This window comes from Scyliorhinus torazame, chromosome 12, assembly GCF_047496885.1.
Source record: "Scyliorhinus torazame isolate Kashiwa2021f chromosome 12, sScyTor2.1, whole genome shotgun sequence".
In the NCBI taxonomy this organism is placed as follows: Eukaryota; Metazoa; Chordata; class Chondrichthyes; order Carcharhiniformes; family Scyliorhinidae; genus Scyliorhinus; species Scyliorhinus torazame.
In genome coordinates this window covers 214,506,308-214,524,998 of record NC_092718.1, presented here as the reverse complement: position 1 = coordinate 214,524,998, position 18,691 = coordinate 214,506,308, and the positions used below count along the sequence as shown (strand labels likewise).

The 18,691-nt window shown below is 46.0% G+C and overlaps 1 protein-coding gene across 4 annotated transcripts in view; it reads right to left on the bottom strand.

Moving 5' to 3' along the window:
• vmp1 (vacuole membrane protein 1) overlaps positions 1-18,691 on the bottom strand; it is a 220,893-nt gene that overhangs the window by 141,593 nt on the left and 60,609 nt on the right. For all 4 annotated transcript variants that reach the window (XM_072469916.1, XM_072469917.1, XM_072469919.1 and 1 more), the window contains exons 4-5: positions 16,761-16,851; positions 12,269-12,379 (exon numbers count right to left, since the gene is read on the bottom strand). In XM_072469916.1, the coding sequence (XP_072326017.1) occupies positions 12,269-12,379; positions 16,761-16,851 (202 nt within the window). The remainder of the gene's footprint in view (positions 1-12,268; positions 12,380-16,760; positions 16,852-18,691) is intronic.

Genomic DNA, 18,691 nt, shown 5'->3' with positions numbered 1-18,691 from the left:
AAATACACATGCTTATGGCTACAGGGTCAGGCTCTCCTATGATGCTTCCTGTGGCTGAAGAGTTTCACTGACTGTCTAGGTTCAAACAAGAAGAAAGCCACCTTGGGATGGGCACCACAAGGGAGACTGAAGTTCATCTGCTTTCTGATTCAACCAAGTGTCTTGTATCTCTGGACTGGACAGTCCTATAGTTGTTTCAGAAGGCATTGTGCTTGGATAGTAATAACTTGTCAATGAAATGAACCCCGTAGAGGTGATGTTTCTACTCCAGTACTTTCTGGGATTACCTCATTGTTTTCATCAAAACAATCTTGATACTCATGAGAGTTACGTCCAAGGAATTCTAGAGCAGTGGAGTGCATCTATTACACACAGGTGTCATGTGCTTCGCTGCTGTTACATCAGTATGCATCAGAAATCATGCAACATGGACACAAAAGTGGGAAAATAAACATCACGCCATCCAAGGAGTGTGAAATCGCTTTTGAAAAAGCATTTTAAATCACATTACTCTGCTACAGTCACCTGAAGGTCATTTTTGATTGCATGCTGTGAAAATGAAGCACCCGTGTGCTCGATGGTACGCTGCAACATGATCTCACTGAAATATAACCGGGTAAGAGGCAAGCTGAAACATCAGAATGCTGACCTTTTATCAGTCACCCCATATGCTGAATTATAATGTATGTAACACACCAACAAAGTAAAAGGTCACGGTTTCAATCTTCATTTTTTACCCCACTCCAAAATGTTGTATCTCAACTTGCGTAAAGCACCGTTAATGTAGAAAATGCCACTTCAGGGAAACACCATTAGACTAAAACAGACACAAAGCGCAAGGCAGAGAAATATTAGGAGGGATAAGTAAAAGCTTGTGGAAGGTAGATTTTAAGGAAGGTTTTAAAGGAGTGAAGAGATGACAACGTTTAGGAAAGGGTATATGGTCAGGCACCGAGTGCAAAGCCAGAACTCCACATAATCCCTAATCGCCAACCGCACCTTATCACAAAAACCTCCATCCGCCAACAAACCAGAGTCAAACCTCCACCCCGGCCTCTGCTCTCATCCCATACTGAACCGAATATCCAGCCAGTGGGTTGCATGGTCCAAGATAACTATCCCCGCATACTCTGCCCCCTCCACTCCAACCAAAATCTCCCGACTCACTACAATGTAATCAATCCTCGAATACACCTTACAGACATGTGAAAAGAAGGAATACTCCCTTCCCCCTGTGTTCTGAAAGCGCCATGGGTCCACCATACCCATCCTCTCCATAAACGCCCCCAGCTCCCTTGCCATTCGTACTCTACCCATCGACCTGAGGCTCGATCTATCCACCCTCGGCTCCAGGACAAAGTTAAAATCTCCTCCCATGATCAACTGGTACGTGGCCAAATCCGTGAGCAACCCCTCATAAAACCCACATCATTACAATTTGGGGCATACACATTTACCAACACTACCGGTGCCCCTTCCAATACCCCACTCGCAATCACATATCTCCCATCTGGATCCCTCACCTCCTTTGCACTCATGAATCCCATTTTTCTGTTCATTAAAATCGCCACACCCCTCGATTTCAAATCAAACCCAGAGTGAAAAACCTGCCCGACCCACCCCTTCCTTAACCTAACCTGGTCCTTCACACTGAGGTGTGTCTCCTGCAAAAAGACAAACCCCGCTTTCAAGCTACTGAAGTGCGCGAACACGCGCAACCTTTTAACTGGCCCATTCAGTCCCCAAATGTTCCACGTTACCAACCTTACCTCCAATCCCCTCTACCGTCCGTCATCTTCCCCACTTAACTCCTGCCCCTTCAATTCCACTCTGTACCTAGCCCATCCCAGATGGCCCCTTTCTTCGCCCTTGACCATGTCATCTCTCACCCCCTGCCGCATCGCAGAACCCCCCCCCCCCCTCCCAGCTTTTCAGATTCCCCTCCCCCCGGCCACTGATGTCAGCATGCTGCCTCAGGACCAAATTTGTTCTTAAAAACAGCAGAGTCTTCCCGCCAGAAGCAGCGGCAGAGAGCAAGTCATGCGCACAATTAATAAAGCCATACCTCAAGAAATCACCTTTACACTGATTTGGCCCCTATTTCAACTTCTTCTTAATGGGTTGTTTATCAGAGGCCCTGGAGCGCACATCAGCACTGCTTTATCCTGAGAAGCTCTCTCCAGCAGATTCAGCAGTGAAATCCTGGCCTGCTCGTGTCTCTGGCCCTCTCTTCCTTATTACAAAATGATCCATCTTCAGCTCTTCACGTAGTCCTGGTGCTTGCGTGCCGGCAGCTACAAACTGGGGGAATATCTCCTCCGTGATTTTGCACCCAAAGCACGGACATAGAGCACGTGACGTCAGTGAACGGTCGTGCACATGACTTGCTCTCTGCCGCCGCTTCTGGCGGGAAGACTCTGCCGTTTTTAAGAACAAATTTGGTCCTGAGGCAGCATGCTGACATCAGGAGAAGAGGGTCGTGGGACACCACATTGACGTCAGGCAATTTGCTCCATTGGGCCCCGGTCCTGTGCAATACCGGATCCGCCTGAGGGGGCACGCAAGCACAGGCATTCAAAACCTAAAAGCCGGTCACAGTCGATATTTTTGCCTCAACCGGGACCTGGGATTCATGTCGCATTACATTCATCCCCCACCATCTGGCCTGCGAAATCCTACCAACTGTCCTGGCTTGATACAAGTCACACCTCTTTAACCTGGGGTTACCCCATCTCTGGAACTGTAAAGATTTAATCACCTGCTAATGGTCGCATTCCAAGCATTGTTTGGCATCTTTGAATTTGTCTATATATACGTTTCTGGAACATACCTCTTCATTCACCTGAGGAAGGAGCAGCGCTCCGAAAGCTAGTGACATCGAAACAAACCTGTTGGACTTTAACCTGGTGTTGTAAGACTTCGTACTGTGCTCAACCCAGTCCAACGCCGGCATCTCCACATCATGTAAAATCAAACACAGCCACAAGATGGCAGAGCAGATAAGCTAAAGATCTGTATAACACAGTGAGTAGTTACGTTTCTGTGCAGTATTTTTTACGCATTCCAGGCTCATCACAGCTAGTGCTCCACAGGAATTAATACAATTTTGCATCACACTGGATGGTGGGGATGGCTTGAATAGTTCATACACAGTTAAGTGCTTACTTTGCAAAATTAAATGCCAAAATCAGTCTACGATCAAGCATCACTGCTGAAGTTAAGCAACTTAAGGCACAATGAAAGTGATGAGAACCATGCACTCCTGACTAATAATCTGCATCCTTGCAGAGGAAGCAGAGCTCCCCAATGCCCTTAAGGAGATAGGTGGTTTCTGATAGCCTGGGGCAACTCAAACATTATCAAAGGCAGATTACAGCTCTCTTGTCCAAAAAGAAAATCATTTCCTCCATTTATCTCTTCCTCAAATGTGTACGGGAAATTTCTCAACTTTCCTTCTCTCCCAACCTTTCAGTTTCTTAAATAAGCAAAATACTGTGGATGCTGGAATCTGAAAGAACAGAAAATGCTGGAAAAATAGGGCAGATCTCTCAGTATTTGTGGGGAGAGAAAACAGACTTCACATTTTGAGTCCCTTGGCTCTTCATCAGAATTAGAGAGAGCAGAAGAAACGCATCAGATACTAAACTGTAGCTGTGAGAGATTGCAAGAAGAAAAAGCAACTTGAAGAACAAAAGACAGATGGCCTGTTGTGGGAGGGAGAGGGGCTGGAGTAGCAGCCTCTCGTCTCATCTTCTAATTAAGCACATTACAGCCCTCAAATTCAATACAGAATTCAGCAACTTTAGACTGTGACCTTTCTCCTCCATCTTAAACCGCCCTCCCCTTTTAAAATCTGCCATACATCTATTGTCTCAATGTAATAACCCTCACACCCGCCCTCCCTCCTGCACCAGGCCATTTGTTTTTTTGCTCTTAAAGTTGCTACATCTTGCTTTAATCTCTCCCAGCTACAGTTTAATATCTATCACGTTTCTCTCTCGCTGTGGTGCTGATGGAGAGCCAAACGGACTCAAAACGAAAATTCAGTCTTCCTTCCCTATAGATGCTGCCAGACCTGCGGAGTTTTTCCAGCATTCTCTGTTCTTTCCATTTCGTAGCTCGCCTATTCTCTGCTGTCCCACAAACCGAGTTACTATTTAGCCATTGTTCTTTTAACCAAGATGGTATTCCACATCAGAAAATGCTGGACAAACTCAAGCAGGTCTGGCAGCAACTGTGAAAAGAGAAACAGAGTTAACATTTCAAGTCCGTATGACTTCTACAGAAAGGTCCTCAAGGGAAAGAAAGTGGTAAAACTTGAATGGGTCTATGACAGTCACTGTATTTCATAGGTGGGTTTATAATCTGGACACTCTGCATTCCAGAATTGTGGAGTCAACGGCCTCAGAATAAAAACCCTAATTTTAAACAACATTAGTGCCATGAAAAGTCGAAGCTCCAGACAGTGGAAGGGGAGCTTCAGTTGTCCTTAGTACCCATCTTTTTTGAGCCGGGTGCAGGAGTGCAGTGGGAAAGTTGTAAAAAGAAAATGCGTCGTCGAAGGGAAAAAATTATCCACGGTTCATATTCCTAAACATTGTGAATCCCACAAACCCTGTGGGAAATGCACACAAAGGACATATTGTAGTTTTGCTCTAAGCATTGAATATTCCAACATTTGCTGATCAAAGTTCACACGTGTAAAATGTCCATTTGAGTGCGGTACCTGAAGGATGCCAATGCCCACAGATCAACAGGATCAACAACTCTGGGACAGGAAGAACATCAGAAAAACAATTTTAATATTTCAATGTATTCTAAACAAGCCTCAGCTTGTTGTGAGAGGCATATGATTCTCGGACTTCGAACAATAATTCATTGCTGATACCCCATTATCTCCTCTCTTTCCCCCCCCCCCCCCCGGTGGGCTGCAGTGCCCAATTCAAGAGAAGTATACAAAAGCCATCTACATTTCATAAGCCCAGCCTGGCCAGCCAATCAACGACAATTCGTCTGCTGGAACAAAGGACCCCACAACCTCCCACTAAGACTTATCATAGAATTTACAATGCAGAAGGAAGCCAAACGGCCCATCGAGTCTGCACCGGCCCTTGTAAAGAGCATCCTATTTAAGCCCACGGCTCCACCCTGTCCCGGTCACCCAGTAATCCCACCTAACCTTTTGGACACTAAGGGCCAATTTAGCATGGCCAATCTACCTAACCTGCACATCTTTGGACTGTGGGAGGAAACCCACGCAGACACAGGGAGGAAGTGCAAACTCCACACAGAAATCACCCAAAGACAGAGTTGAACCCAGGTCCTTGGAGCTGTGCGAACCACTGTGCCACTTTAAGAAATCAAGAGGAAGCTTGCAGTAAATGAACATAACTTTAATTAACTATTTACAAAGTCCTGCTCCTTGCAACAACTATTTACAAAGTCTTGCTCCTTGCATCCAGTCACCCCCAGTACAGTCCTTGCTGGGAGGACTAGACAACATCAGGTCCTGCTTTTAGCTTAGTTCAAAATGAGCCTCAGATCGGTGGCCTCCGCCCCCTAACTGGGAAGCTCGTACTCCACCAGTTCCACAGGGAGATCAATGGTGGTTTTCTCTTAGTTCTCGCGAGGGTATGACAACCCTCTCCCACTCCCCTCAAAAGTCCCCCTTCAGCTGCCAATGACAAGGGCTTTCTGCAATGCTTTGCTCGTGACTGCGTTTCTGCATGTAGCGGCTCTGGCTCAGGCAGAAGGTATCAGTTTGCTGACCATCGAAGAGTCACCAACAGAACCTCAGTTCCAGACATGCCCTCGTCCGCTGGCAAGGACACTTCTGCATCCATCATGGATCCAGAGTCATCCTCTTCTTGTTGGACCAGGCGCTGTGACCCGGGCGGCTGGGTCCCCAGGCTGCGGGGTGGTTCCTGGTGGGGTGAGAGGTCCCACTACTGCCGGTCGAGTGTCCTGAAGTACAGGTTCTCGCTTCTGCAGGTGGTCCAAGCTCTGCCCGTCGACCGTCCCCATAGAATCATAGAATTTACAGTGCAGAAGGAGTCCATTCGGCCCATCGGGTCTGCACTGACTCTTCGAAAGTGTACCCTACTTAAGCCCACATCTCCACCTATCCCCGTAACTCAGCAACCCCATCTAACCCAAGGGCAGTTTAGCATGTCCAATTCACCTAACCGTACGTCTTTCGGGGCTTGCGAGAGGAAACCGGAGCACCCAGAAGAAACCCACGCAGACACTGGGAGAATGTGCAAACTCCGCACAGACAGTGACACAAGTCAGGAATCGAACCTGGGACCCTGGAGCTGTGAAGCAACTGCACTAACCACTGTGCTACCATGCCGCCCCAGACCCGGACTTTGTACGAAACCGGACCAGTTTGTTCCAGCGCTACTCTTGAGAGCCACAATGTTCCGTCACCAAAATGTTGAACATAAACTGCACCCCGGCATGAAATGTCGGCCCTGGCATCCTCAGATCATGGTGCCTCTTCTGCATCACCTGCTGCACAATCACTTTACTGCCAAGACTTGGAAATGTCAGACTCAGTTGAGTCCTGAGCCTACGGCGCATCAACAGCTCCACAGGTGTGATTCCCGTCGTCACATGTGGCATCAGGCAATAACTAAAAAGGAACAGTGCTAGCCGCGTGCCCTTGGACCCAGTGAATTGCTTCTTCAAACCTCTTTTGAAGATCGGGACCGCTCTTTCTGCAAATCCTTGGAGGAGGAATGAAACTGGGCGGTCTGAATATGTCGATTGCCAATCCTCTTCATAAACACAGCAAATTCCTCGCTGGTGAATGGTGTCCATTATCCCGGACCTCAGGGGTCCATGGGTTTCCCTATTGTGGCCCTGGATGTTGTGGAGGTCGTGACCCTGCAGAGAACTTCTGGGCGAACGACTGGAGGGTTACTGGAAGGGTCTCCTTTTTCCCACTGCTTAACAGCATGAGACAAGCTTCGCCAATTCCAGGTCACGCTGTGTCCACTGACGCACTTGATCAGCTATCACTGCTGAGGTGTCCATGAAATTGAGTGTTGCAATCGCCTCATCCACCACTGGCTCACGGGTAATGGCTGCTGGCTGACGGCGTCTTCATGGGCAATTTGGGTACCCGGTCGGTGCCGCAATGCATATTTGTATGCAGCGAGCAGGAGCACCCAATGCTGGATCCTGGCCGATGCGATCAGTGGGATTACCTTCCCCTCCTGGAAGAGGCCGAGCAGCGCCTTGTGGTCCGTGACGATAAGAAAATGTCGCCATGAACTTACTAATGGAATTTCTTTATACCAAAAATCACTGCCAAGCCCTCTTTCTCTATGAGAGTGTAACAACCCTCTGTACCCACCAGGGTCCTAGAAGCAAACACAATGGGGCGTTTTGTGTCATCGCCACATGCATGGGCCAGCACTGCTCCGATGCCGCAAGGGGAAGCTTCCCATTAGAGGCCTCGCCAGACCAGAATGCATTAAGGCTGCGTGGAGGACAGACTCTTCTTAACAGCAACAAACTCTTTGTCCTGTGAAGTGCCCCAGCACCATTCCTGGTCCTTCCTTAATAGCACATATAGTGGAACTAGAGTGGTCAGGTTGGCAATGAACTTCCATTAGGAGTTGACCAATCCTAAAACCGACCGGAGCTCAGAGGCGTTCTTCGGGGTTGGAGTCTCTTTTATAGCGCAAACCTTATCCTCCACTGGGAGCAGGCCATCCCTGGCTACCCTGTAACCGAGATAGGTCACGGCTCTTGCGCAGAACACACACTTGCTCCTCTTCAACTGGGTGCCTACATAGGAAAGCATTTTTTTTTTTGAGCCAGTCTTTCAGGTCTGTTGGTCAGTTTGGACACAGTTTACAACACCGGTCCGGGCTCTCTCGCTTTCCTCCTCCGTCCCTCTCCCCCCCACCACCAGAGCCTGGCAACATCTGCATCCCCCCCTCCTGGTAGAAGAGTTCAGTAAGAGTGCAACAAGTTGACAAAGACAGTTTATATTACAAAAGTGAGCTTAGGAATTTACAATGTCAAAAAACTGTCAGGAAGTGTACACTCATTTTTATTATGCTTAGATGATAATCTTCTCTGCATATATATTGAGCCACGTGCCAATTTTCTTCTTCACTGGCAGGATGTTTAAATCTGTTCCAATTTCTATATTTTCCTAACTTATTTAATCATATTACACAAAATATTTCTCCATATCAAATTTCTCCTTGGTAGTTTACACACATTTTTTATTCGTGAATTTTTCCATGTATTGGGCAGCGCGGTAGCACAGTTGTTAACATAATTGCTTCACAGCTCCAGGGTTCCAGGTTCGATTCCCGGCTTGGGTCACTGTCTATGCGGAGTCTGCACGTTCTCCCAGTGTGCCTGTGGGTTTCCTCCGGGTGCTCCATTTTCCTCCCACAGTCCAAAGATGTGCAGGTTAGGTGGATTGGCCATGCTAAATTGCCCGTAGTGTCCAAAATTGCCCTTAAGTGTTGGGGGCTGTTACTGGGTTATGGGGATAGGGCGGAGGTGTGGGCTTGGGTAGGGTGCTCTTTCCAAGAGCCGGTGCAGACTCGATGGGCTGAATGGTGTCCTTCTGCACTGTAAATTCTATGATTATATGACTGAGAAGATTTTTTTTTAAAAACATTTTTTATTCCCCTCCTTTTTCACATTTCCTCCCACATTTACACCCATCAACAATAAACAATAATCAACAAGATATGTTAATCCCCATAATGACAACGATCCCATCCGCCCACCAACCCCCAAACATCAGCCCACATGTTTACATAAACAAATGACAAAAAGGAATCAGGGATTACCCAGAGTCACCCTCAATTTACACAGCCCCCCCCCCCCCCCCCACTAATGTTCGATGTTACCCAGTTCTTGAAAGTGCATAATAAATAGTGCCCATAACTTGTAAAACCCCTCCGAGCTTCCCCTCAGTTCGAACTTAACCTTCTCAAGGGTCAAGCATTCCAACAGGTCCCCCCGCCACGCCAGGGCACTGGGTGGAGAGGCTGCTCTCCATCCCAGCAGGATCCGCCTTTGGGCGATCAACGAGGTGAAGGCTATGATATCTGCCTCCGCACCCGTTTCCAACCCTGGCTGGTCCGACACCCCGAATATGGCCTCCTGGGGACTCAGGTCCAGTTTCACATGCACCACCTTGGAAATTACCCTAAACACCTCCTTCCAGTACTCCCCTAGCTTTGGACAGGACCAAAACATATGAACGTGATTAGCGGGCCCCCCCCGCAACGCTCACACACATCCTCTACTCCTTCAAAAAAATCGGCTCATCCTCTCCCTCGTGAGGTGCGCTCTATATACCACCTTCAGCTGTATCAGCCCCAACCTCGCACATGAGATGGAGGCATTCACTCTCCGGAGCACCTCACATCAGACCCCCTCCTCTATAACCTCTCCCAGCTCTTCCTCCCACTTTGCTTTGATCCCTTCCAGTGGTGCCTTATCCTCTTCCAAAATAGCTCCGTACACCGCTGACACTGCCCCCTTCTCCAGTCCCCTTGTCGTCAACACCTCCTCCAGCAATGTGGAGGCTGGTTCCTCGGGGAAGCTCTGTATCTCCTTCCTGGCAAAATCCCGAATCTGCATGTACCTAAACACTTCTCCCTGCTCTAGCCCATACTTTGCTTCCATGACTGAGAAGATTTGTTGGAAAATGCTGGAAACACCAATAGTTCACAGTCAGTATCAGTGAGAACAGTCAAGCTTATGCTTTGGATGCAGGCCCTTCTTCAGAACATGATGTGAGATGATGGCGCTGGACTGGGGTGGGCACAGTAAGAAGTCTCACAACACCAGGTTAAAGTCCAACAGGTTTATTTGGAATCACAAGCTTTCGGAGCGCTGCTCCTTCATCAGGTGAAATGTTCTTCCGAGTGACAATGCAAAGAGCAGTCAGCGTTACTCACAGGAATAAACAATAAAAGGGTGCAGATCATCTTAAAAAAAACAGAAGAGCCGATGATCAAAAAGGTGTGCAATTAGTCAAGGAAGCAGAAGGTCTGGTGAAATGAAAAAGACTTAAAACATGGAAAATAAGGGAAGGTTAGGTATAATATTTATATAGATTTGAAAATAAGGCTCTTGCTAAAGTTTTAAGTTATTGAATGTTGAAACCAGGGTGTCACAGAGGACATAGAAGTAAACTGATATTGTTCTTGAATGTTCAGCTTCATTGAAACAATGAAACAATGTAAGAGATCCCTGATCAAAACACCAGCGCAAGGCAGCATGTGGCACAGTGGTTAGCACTGGGACTGCGACGCGGAGGTCCCGGGTTCGAATCCCGACCCTGGGTCACTGTCAGTGTGGAGTTTGCACATTCTCCCCTTGTCTGTGTGGGTTTCACCCCCAGAGCCCAAAGATGTGCAGGGTAGGGGGATTGGCCACCTTAAATGGAAAAAAATAAATAATTGGGTACTCTAAATTTATTTAAAAAACAACACCGGCGTGGGACTGAGAGAGGATGTTGAAGTTGCGAGCCACAGGTATCTCAGTCTAGCCTGGCAACGTCAGCCACTCATACAATCACAATATACTAACTTACAGTTATTACACATTAACTGTTGCTTCTGCCCTGCTGAGTCATTGCAAGGGGACACCTTTAGCTTACAAGACAAAGCACATAATAACTTTTATTAACTTCTTCTCTGGCATCACAACACTTGATAGCCAGGCCTTAACCAGCAGCTAGTAGCTAAGCAGCAAGTTGTGGTAGAATACCGGACCAGACCACAACATTTGTTGGGATGCCAGGCGAGAACCCAAACAATCTTTGAGGAAAGGATACTTCACCCTAGATTTGATGACTCTGACCACTAGGTATCTTTTATGTTAAAATGAGCTTTAATATAAACACAGAATTAGCCACATTATCAAAGAAATAGCTTTACAATTATCAATTGAACAATTCTTGAACACAAGGAAAAACTGAAACTTACTATCTACACTTGCTACTAACTCTAATTAAGCAACCCAATATAGTTCAAATGTCAAAACAAAATAGGTTTACTTGTTTAGCTATGTAGAGACTTTTGGAGAGTTCCTTTCAAGCGCAGAGCCAGTACACCTCTGCTCAATCCAACATCATTTGGCAAAATTGCTGTTCAACTCAAGATCCTATCACACAGAATGCAAAACTAGAGACAGACCGAGCTCCTCCCATTAATTGCATCATCTGCACCCCACAAAGTTCCATGACCTGTTTCGCTAGGACTAAATACAATCCCTCAGAATCGACACTTGAGGGAATCGCCAGCAATTAAATCACGATTCCATTAGCCTTTTATCTGTAACTAAGAAAGTGGTTAATTACCTCACTCCTTTATGACTCCTTAATTACAGATTTAGCAGACAAAAATGTCTGAGTACCTTAAGCTAAGTTCTTTAATAATATTACTGCAACAAATATATACCTTAACCCAGGCTTTTTAAAAACATTACTGGAGTAGATATAAAAAAATAACAATCACAATTTCTACATTAGTCAGTTGCCATACTTGGGACAGCCAATTGGAATACCAATGTGTATAATCAGGCTACATCTATTGCCAATATCCTAGATGTATGCAGGTAATGCCACTAGGCTGTTTTCTTGAGCTGTTACATGTTAACATAGAACATACAGTGCGGAAGGAGGCCATTCGGCCCATCGGGTCTGCACCAACCCATTTAAGCCCTCACTTCCACCCTATCCCCGTGACCCAATAACCCCTCCTAACCTTTTTGGTCACTAAGGGCAATTTATCATGGCCGATCCACCTAACTTGCATGTCTTTGGACTGTGGGAGTAAACCGGAGCACCCGGAGGAAACCCACGCAGACACGGGGAGAACGTGCAGACTCCGCACAGACAGTGACCCAGCGGGGAATCGAACCTGGGACCCTGGCGCTGTGAAGCCACATTGCTACCCACTTGTGCTACTGTGCTACCCAATTTTTTCTCACAACTCAGTGGATTGCTAGGCCAGCTACAGAGTGCAAGACTGGAATCACACGAAGCTCAGACATGATTGCAGGGTGTGTAAATTCCCCTTCCCTGAAGGCTATATTTGATTCAGTCAATTTAAAGAAAAACAACATTCTGCAAGTTCTATGTTTGTTTGTCTGCTGCCTGATTTACTCAATTCAAGTAACTTGCTAGTTCAGTACCAAAGTCACTATTTTCCCAACTAAGAAATGTCCCAACAGAATTTCTGAAACACAAGTGGTTATGCAGAATAAATGTACTTACTAAATAGAGCAGGAAAGTGTGAAGGCCTGTGCCTAGTCCAACTGAAGACAGAATGCCCAAGCCTACCCAGTAGGCACACCACAAAAACTTCTTTTCCACAAAATGCACGTACTGTCAAAAGAGGAAAACAAAAGCAAAATTAACATAATTTATTATTGTGCTACCAACCTTTAAAAACACCCTAATGGTCAAACCAGAAGAAGGATAGATGGGGATTTTAGCGCAATTATTTAAATAACAGTTTCATGGAAAGGCTACGAAAAAGTAGCTTTCAGATTACAAGATGCCAGGTCCATTCTCAGAAAATGCTGTGAAGCCAATGAGCAATAAACACATTACTTTCAAAAATTGTGGCAATGAATTAACCGAACATATATGTGGGTTTCCTCCAGGTACTCCAGTTTCCTCCCACAGTCCAAAGATGTGCAGGTTAGGTGGATTGGCCATGCTAAATTGCCCGTTAATGTCAAGGAAAGGTTAGGCAGGGTTACTGGGATAGGGTGAAGGTGTGGGCTTAAGTAGGATGGGTGGTGGTGGGGGGGAAATTGAAGCAGAGAAGGGCTTTCATAGCATAGGGTCTAGGCAACATACGGCAGTTGACAATGGGAGAATAAAAGGAATAGATTGTGCACAACAGGACTTGGAGGAATGCAGTGTTCACAAGGTAATAGGGCTAGAGGTGATTATAGGGAGAGAGCAGTGAGGCCAGAGATTTAAACACAACAGATTTCAAATTTGAAGAATGGGGTATTGTTATAACCTGCCTGCTTACCATTGGCTGGGGACTAATGACAATCCCACAATCCTGTGGGAGTAAGAGCTTCCCCAATGAGGGGGGCGGAGAAACCATTAGATATATATCTCTCTAGATCTCTCTAGATCTCTCTAGATCTCTCTAGATCTCTCTAGATCTCTCTAGATCTCTCTAGATCTCTCTAGATCTCTCTAGATCTCTCTAGTATATCTCTAGTATATCTCTAGTATATCTCTAGTATATCTCTAGATATCTCTATATATCTCTATATATCTCTATATATCTCTATATATCTCTATATATATATATCTATATATATATATCTATATATATATCTATCTATATATATATATATATATATCTATATCTATATATATCTATATATCTATATATATATTATTATAAATAAATGTTATTACTTTGTATCCTTAAAACTCGTGCTGGATTCTTCGTGGCCCTCACAAAAGGTGTGGAGGTGTGGGTGTAGTGTAAGGAGCATGGGCGAGATTCTCCGACCCCCCCGCCGGGTTGGAGAATCGTCGGGGGCTGGCGTGAATCCCGCCCCCGCCGGTTGCCGAATTCTCCGGCACCGGATATTCGGCGGGGGCGGAAATCACGCCGCGCCGGTTGGCGGCCTTCCCCCCCGCCGCGATTCTCCGGGCCAGATGGGCCGAAGTCCCGCTGCTAGAATGCCTGTCCCGCCGGCGTAGATTAAACCACCTACCTTACCGGCGGGACAAGGCGGCGCAGGCTGGCTCCGGGGTCCTGGGGGAGGGTGCGGGGCGATCTGGCCCCGGGGGGTGCCCCCACGGTGGCTTGGCCTGCGATCGGGGCCCACCGATCCACGGGCGGGCCTGTGCCGTGGGGGCACTCTTTTCCTTCCACCTTCGCCACGGTCTCCACCATGGCGGAGGCGGAAGTGACTCCCTCCACAGCGCATGCGCGGGGATGCCGTGAGCGGCCGCTAACGCTCCCGCGCATGCGCCGCCCGGAGATGTCATTTCCGTGCCAGCTGGCGGGGCGAAATTAGTCCAGCGCGGGCCGAGCCCAAGGTTGGGGCTCGGCCCCCCAAGATGCGGAGGAATCTGCACCTTTGGGGCGGCGCGATGCCCGACTGATTTGCGCCGTTTTGGGCGCCGGTTGGCGGACATTGCGCCGATACCGGAGAATTTCGCCCCATAAGAGCCAACAAAGGTAAATGATCACAACAGGTCTTGAGCAAGTAGAATTTGGGGCATAATGGAACATAAAAGATCGAAAATTTACTGAGCCTGTTAGATGGGATGCCAGATAAGAGCATTGGAAAGAGCATTTCAAAAGTGCAGGGCTAATGCAATGGTGGAAGTAAGAAATCCTACAGATCGAATGAAGAGGATAAAGGATCAAAATCACTGTTCTGAAAATTATTTTCTTCACTCCTTTCACAGTTTAGATTTTGAATGCCATTTATTGGATAACATTTCCCAGATGCTCATCTAAATGTTCAGTTGAAGATAACCCATTGTTTAAATTAACTATTCTTGCTAACAGTAGATTTCCAGACAGGTGAACTGGTTGTGATGAGCTGGAGTTTTTATAGTTTTAATTCTATTTAAGGCTTACAGTGCCATTTAATGAAGGCTAATGACAACTAATGAAGAGAAAACATCTACAGGGCTATGAGGAAAGAGGAGGACATGGGACTAATTGGTTAGCTCTACCAAAGAGCTGGTACAGAGGTTCAATGGTCTCCTTCTATGCTGTACCATTCTATGATTCTATTAAAATAGGAAAACCTTTTTACCCAGAGTGGTGAGCCTGTGGAATTCGCTACCACAGAAAGCAGTCGAAGCCAAAACAAGTTGTTTGTTTTCAAGGAATTTGATATAGCTCTTGGGGCTAAAGGGATCAAAGAATATAGAGGGGGGGCAGGAACATGGGAACAGGTTGGATGATCAGCCATTATCCCAATGAATGGTGGAGCAGAACTGAATGGCTGAATGGCACACTCCTGTTCCTATTTTCTGTGTTTCTAAATTGGACGACAATGTAAGAACAAAATGGTGCCACCTTGGTGGTGGTGTGAGTGGTGGGGGCTCCTCAATCTCTGGTGTAGCTGTCCAGGCGCCTTAAAGTGTTGAGGCATGACAGCAATGAGATCTGGGAATTATGCAGCCCGAGTAAGAAGCGTGCCTATTAGTTCTCCCTTTCCCTGAAGCAGAACGCATTTGTGCCCTCTACCATTTCTGGCCACCAAGAGTTAACCCTTAGCAATGTCAGCTCCCACAGTCTCAAAAGTCAAGAAATGGGATGAATCCTCAGGGTTCAGGGCTCAAAGCCTGGTTTCACGAAATAAAGAGGCACTGGGCTTGCTTTTCTGCTGGGCCCCCAATGCCTGCCTGTCAGGATCCATTATCCCCAGACAGGCATAACCGTCCAGTTGACCACGGCCATTCAGCATGTGCAAACATATAACCCTCCTGCCAGTGGTAGTGAGCCTAAAGGGAGGGGAGAACCAGACAGAAGGCTATAGGCGAGTCCAAGTTGGTGAGGGCATAGGCCAGGGCCAGTCCTGTTCTGGAGTTGGGCTGGCACCCGAGCTGTGAGTGAGCAGTCGGCACCAACTAAGGTCTCAAATCGGTTGCTTCCAGGTCTGGAAGGCCAATGGGTCAGGGGAGGTAATGATGGTCAGTAGCAGAGACACTAACCGGACTCTTTCTCTCATCAATACTTGCAGAATGGAGTACAATGCATTGGTTCTTGACTTAGTAGTTATGCTTCATTTTGAACATCAGCAGACTTACTGACTATGCTGGACATTGCAGCCTACACTTCTACGCATGTCATACCATGAAGACTGAGAGATACGGCAATTTTTATTACTGAAGATAAAGTTATGCTGCTTGTGTAATGATTCACCACATTCAGGTTTAAAATGTAATCTAGAGGCAAATGCAAAGAACTGCAAGTAATGTTTTAATTTTATCTTCTCATATTTAAATTTAAAGATTTAAGAATTAAAGACTGATGAGACGGCCTGGGTAACTGACCAGGAAGTAATTTTTTGTTAAATTGAGAAACCCTAATTAAAAAGGTTGAGGCCCATAGACACCATCAATGTGATAAGTCAAGACAGAAGATTCCACACCTGGGTTCTAAAAGCTCTCCAGGTAGAAGATTGAGGAAGGGCAATGGGAAGAATGAGTTAAGAGTTTGTTTGTTTTTTGCAAGAAAATATGTTCAAGGTACAGTATAAGTTGGCTGCTGGTTGTCATGATACAGCACACAGCTGAAATAAAAAGAGTGTTCCACCATTTTGTCATTTTAAATGCCCATGTTAATTTAACTCAGTTCTTTTAACAGTGATACAAAATTAATTTCAAATTGAATGGTGGCACAGATGTGATGTGTCGAATGGCCTACTCCTATTTCCCATGGACCTTATTGCACGATGCATGATAAATATAACAAAACACTACAGGTGGGATTTTCTGGCCCTTCCCTCTGGTGGGATCTTATTGTCTCAACGAAAGCAAACCAAGGGGCGCGTTCCCCAGTGACGGGACGGGCGAGTCACACAAAACACCATAGACTTCAGAGGGACTGGAAGATCCTGGCCTAAGATTTTCAGTGATGGATGACAATTGAACTTTGACCAGCTTTGTCTTTCAGATACTGATCGGTCTTCAATATATTTCCAACAATCCTGTTGCTGCAAACATTTATCGCGACAGCTCAAATTATAACTACTGAGCTCACCTGCTGATGTCCGCCTTCGACGTAGTAGGCAATTGTTGATACAGCCAACAACAACAGGGTGGCAAAAACAAACCATCGCCGCTGCCACAACCTGAAAAGAAAAACGTGTAATTGCATTAAGCTGTAAATTTCTGAATGCGCAGGATTCTGCTCACCTGTTTGGTTGGGAAGGGAAAGTAGACAGAGGAGAAAACAAAGGACAAGATCATTAGATAATAGACAACGCTTCTTTTATTCATTGTCCCATGCTCATCAGGTTGACCAACATACTATACCACAGATGCAGCAAATAAGAAAAATAAATGTTTCAAATAGTCAGGTTCCATAAAGACCTTTTGGTTTTTATGTCACAGATGATTCCTGTGATTTGCCAATTTAGCAAGTTCTGGATCTCTCTGACAGCTACAGAGGAAGAAAACAAATTGAGATAAGGTGATTCCCTTGGAAGAAGAGTAGACAGGAAAGAAAAATGACTGTTCACAGTCTGCTTTCTTAGAGGTCCCAGTTAGTTGTACATTGTCCTGGTAGAGATAAAACAGCATGGACAAAAGATGAAAGAAAAACACGTGCAATGTAACAACAGGTTTAAGCAAGAATATCTTTTACATGGCAAACAGAAATGAGGACCACATAGCCTTTTGGCTATCTTATACATCATTGCAATCAAGAATGTAGTAATAATCATTAACTACAATGAGCTGAGCATTTTAGCCTCACATAATGAGCAATCAAACATTCCAATTTTTCAGGTAGAAATATTGAATATAGTGGAGGAAACATTAGGGTGCAGACAATCTCGTTTTCTAAAATTGATGAGATGTATATTTTTAGTATTTTTGCAATTATGTTTCCTGTGTATCATAGAATCTACAGTGCAGAAGGAGGTCATTTGGCCCATTCAGTCTGCACCGGCCCTTGTAAAGAACACACCACTTAAACCCACATCTCCATCCCATTTAAGCCCACTTACAAAGAACAAAGAAATGTACAGCACAGGAACAGGCCCTTCGGCCCTCCAAGCCCGTGCCGACCATGCTGCCCGACTAAACTACAATCTTCTACACTTCCTGGGTCCGTATCCTTCTATTCCCATCCTATTCATATATTTGTCAAGATGCCCCTTAAATGTCCCTATCGTCCCTGCTTCCACTACCTCGTCCGGTAGCGAGTTCCAGGCACCCACTACCCTCTGCGTAAAAAACTTGCCTCGTACATCTACTCTAAACCTTGCCCCTCTCACCTTAAACCTATGCCCCCTAGTAATTGACCCCTCTACCCTGGGGAAAAGCCTCTGACTATCCACTCTGTCTATGCCCCTCATAATTTTGTAGACCTCTATCAGGTCTCCCCTCAACCTCCTTCGTTCCAGTGAGAACAAACCGAGTTTATTCAACCGCTCCTCATAGCTAATGCCCTCCATACCAGGCAACATTCTGGTAAATCTCTTCTGCACCCTCTCTAAAGCCTCCACATCCTTCTGGTAGTGTGGCGACCAGAATTGAACACTATACTCCAAGTGTGGCCTAACTAAGATTCTATACAGCTGCAACATGACTTGCCAATTCTTATACTCAATGTCCCGGCCAATGAAGGCAAGCATGCCGTATGCCTTCTTGACTACCTTCTCCACCTGTGTTGCCCCTTTCAATGACCTGTGGACCTGTACTCCTAGATCTCTTTGACTTTCAATACTCTTGAGGGTTCTACCATTCACTGTATATTCCCTACCTGCATTAGACCTTCCAAAATGCATTACTTCACATTTGTCAGGATTAAACTCCATCTGCCATCTCTCGGCCCAAGTCTCCAGACAATCTAAATCCTGCTGTATCCTCCGACAGTCCTCATCGCTATCCGCAATTCCACCAACCTTTGTGTCGTCTGCAAACTTACTAATCAGACCAGTTACATTTTCCTCCAAATCATTTATA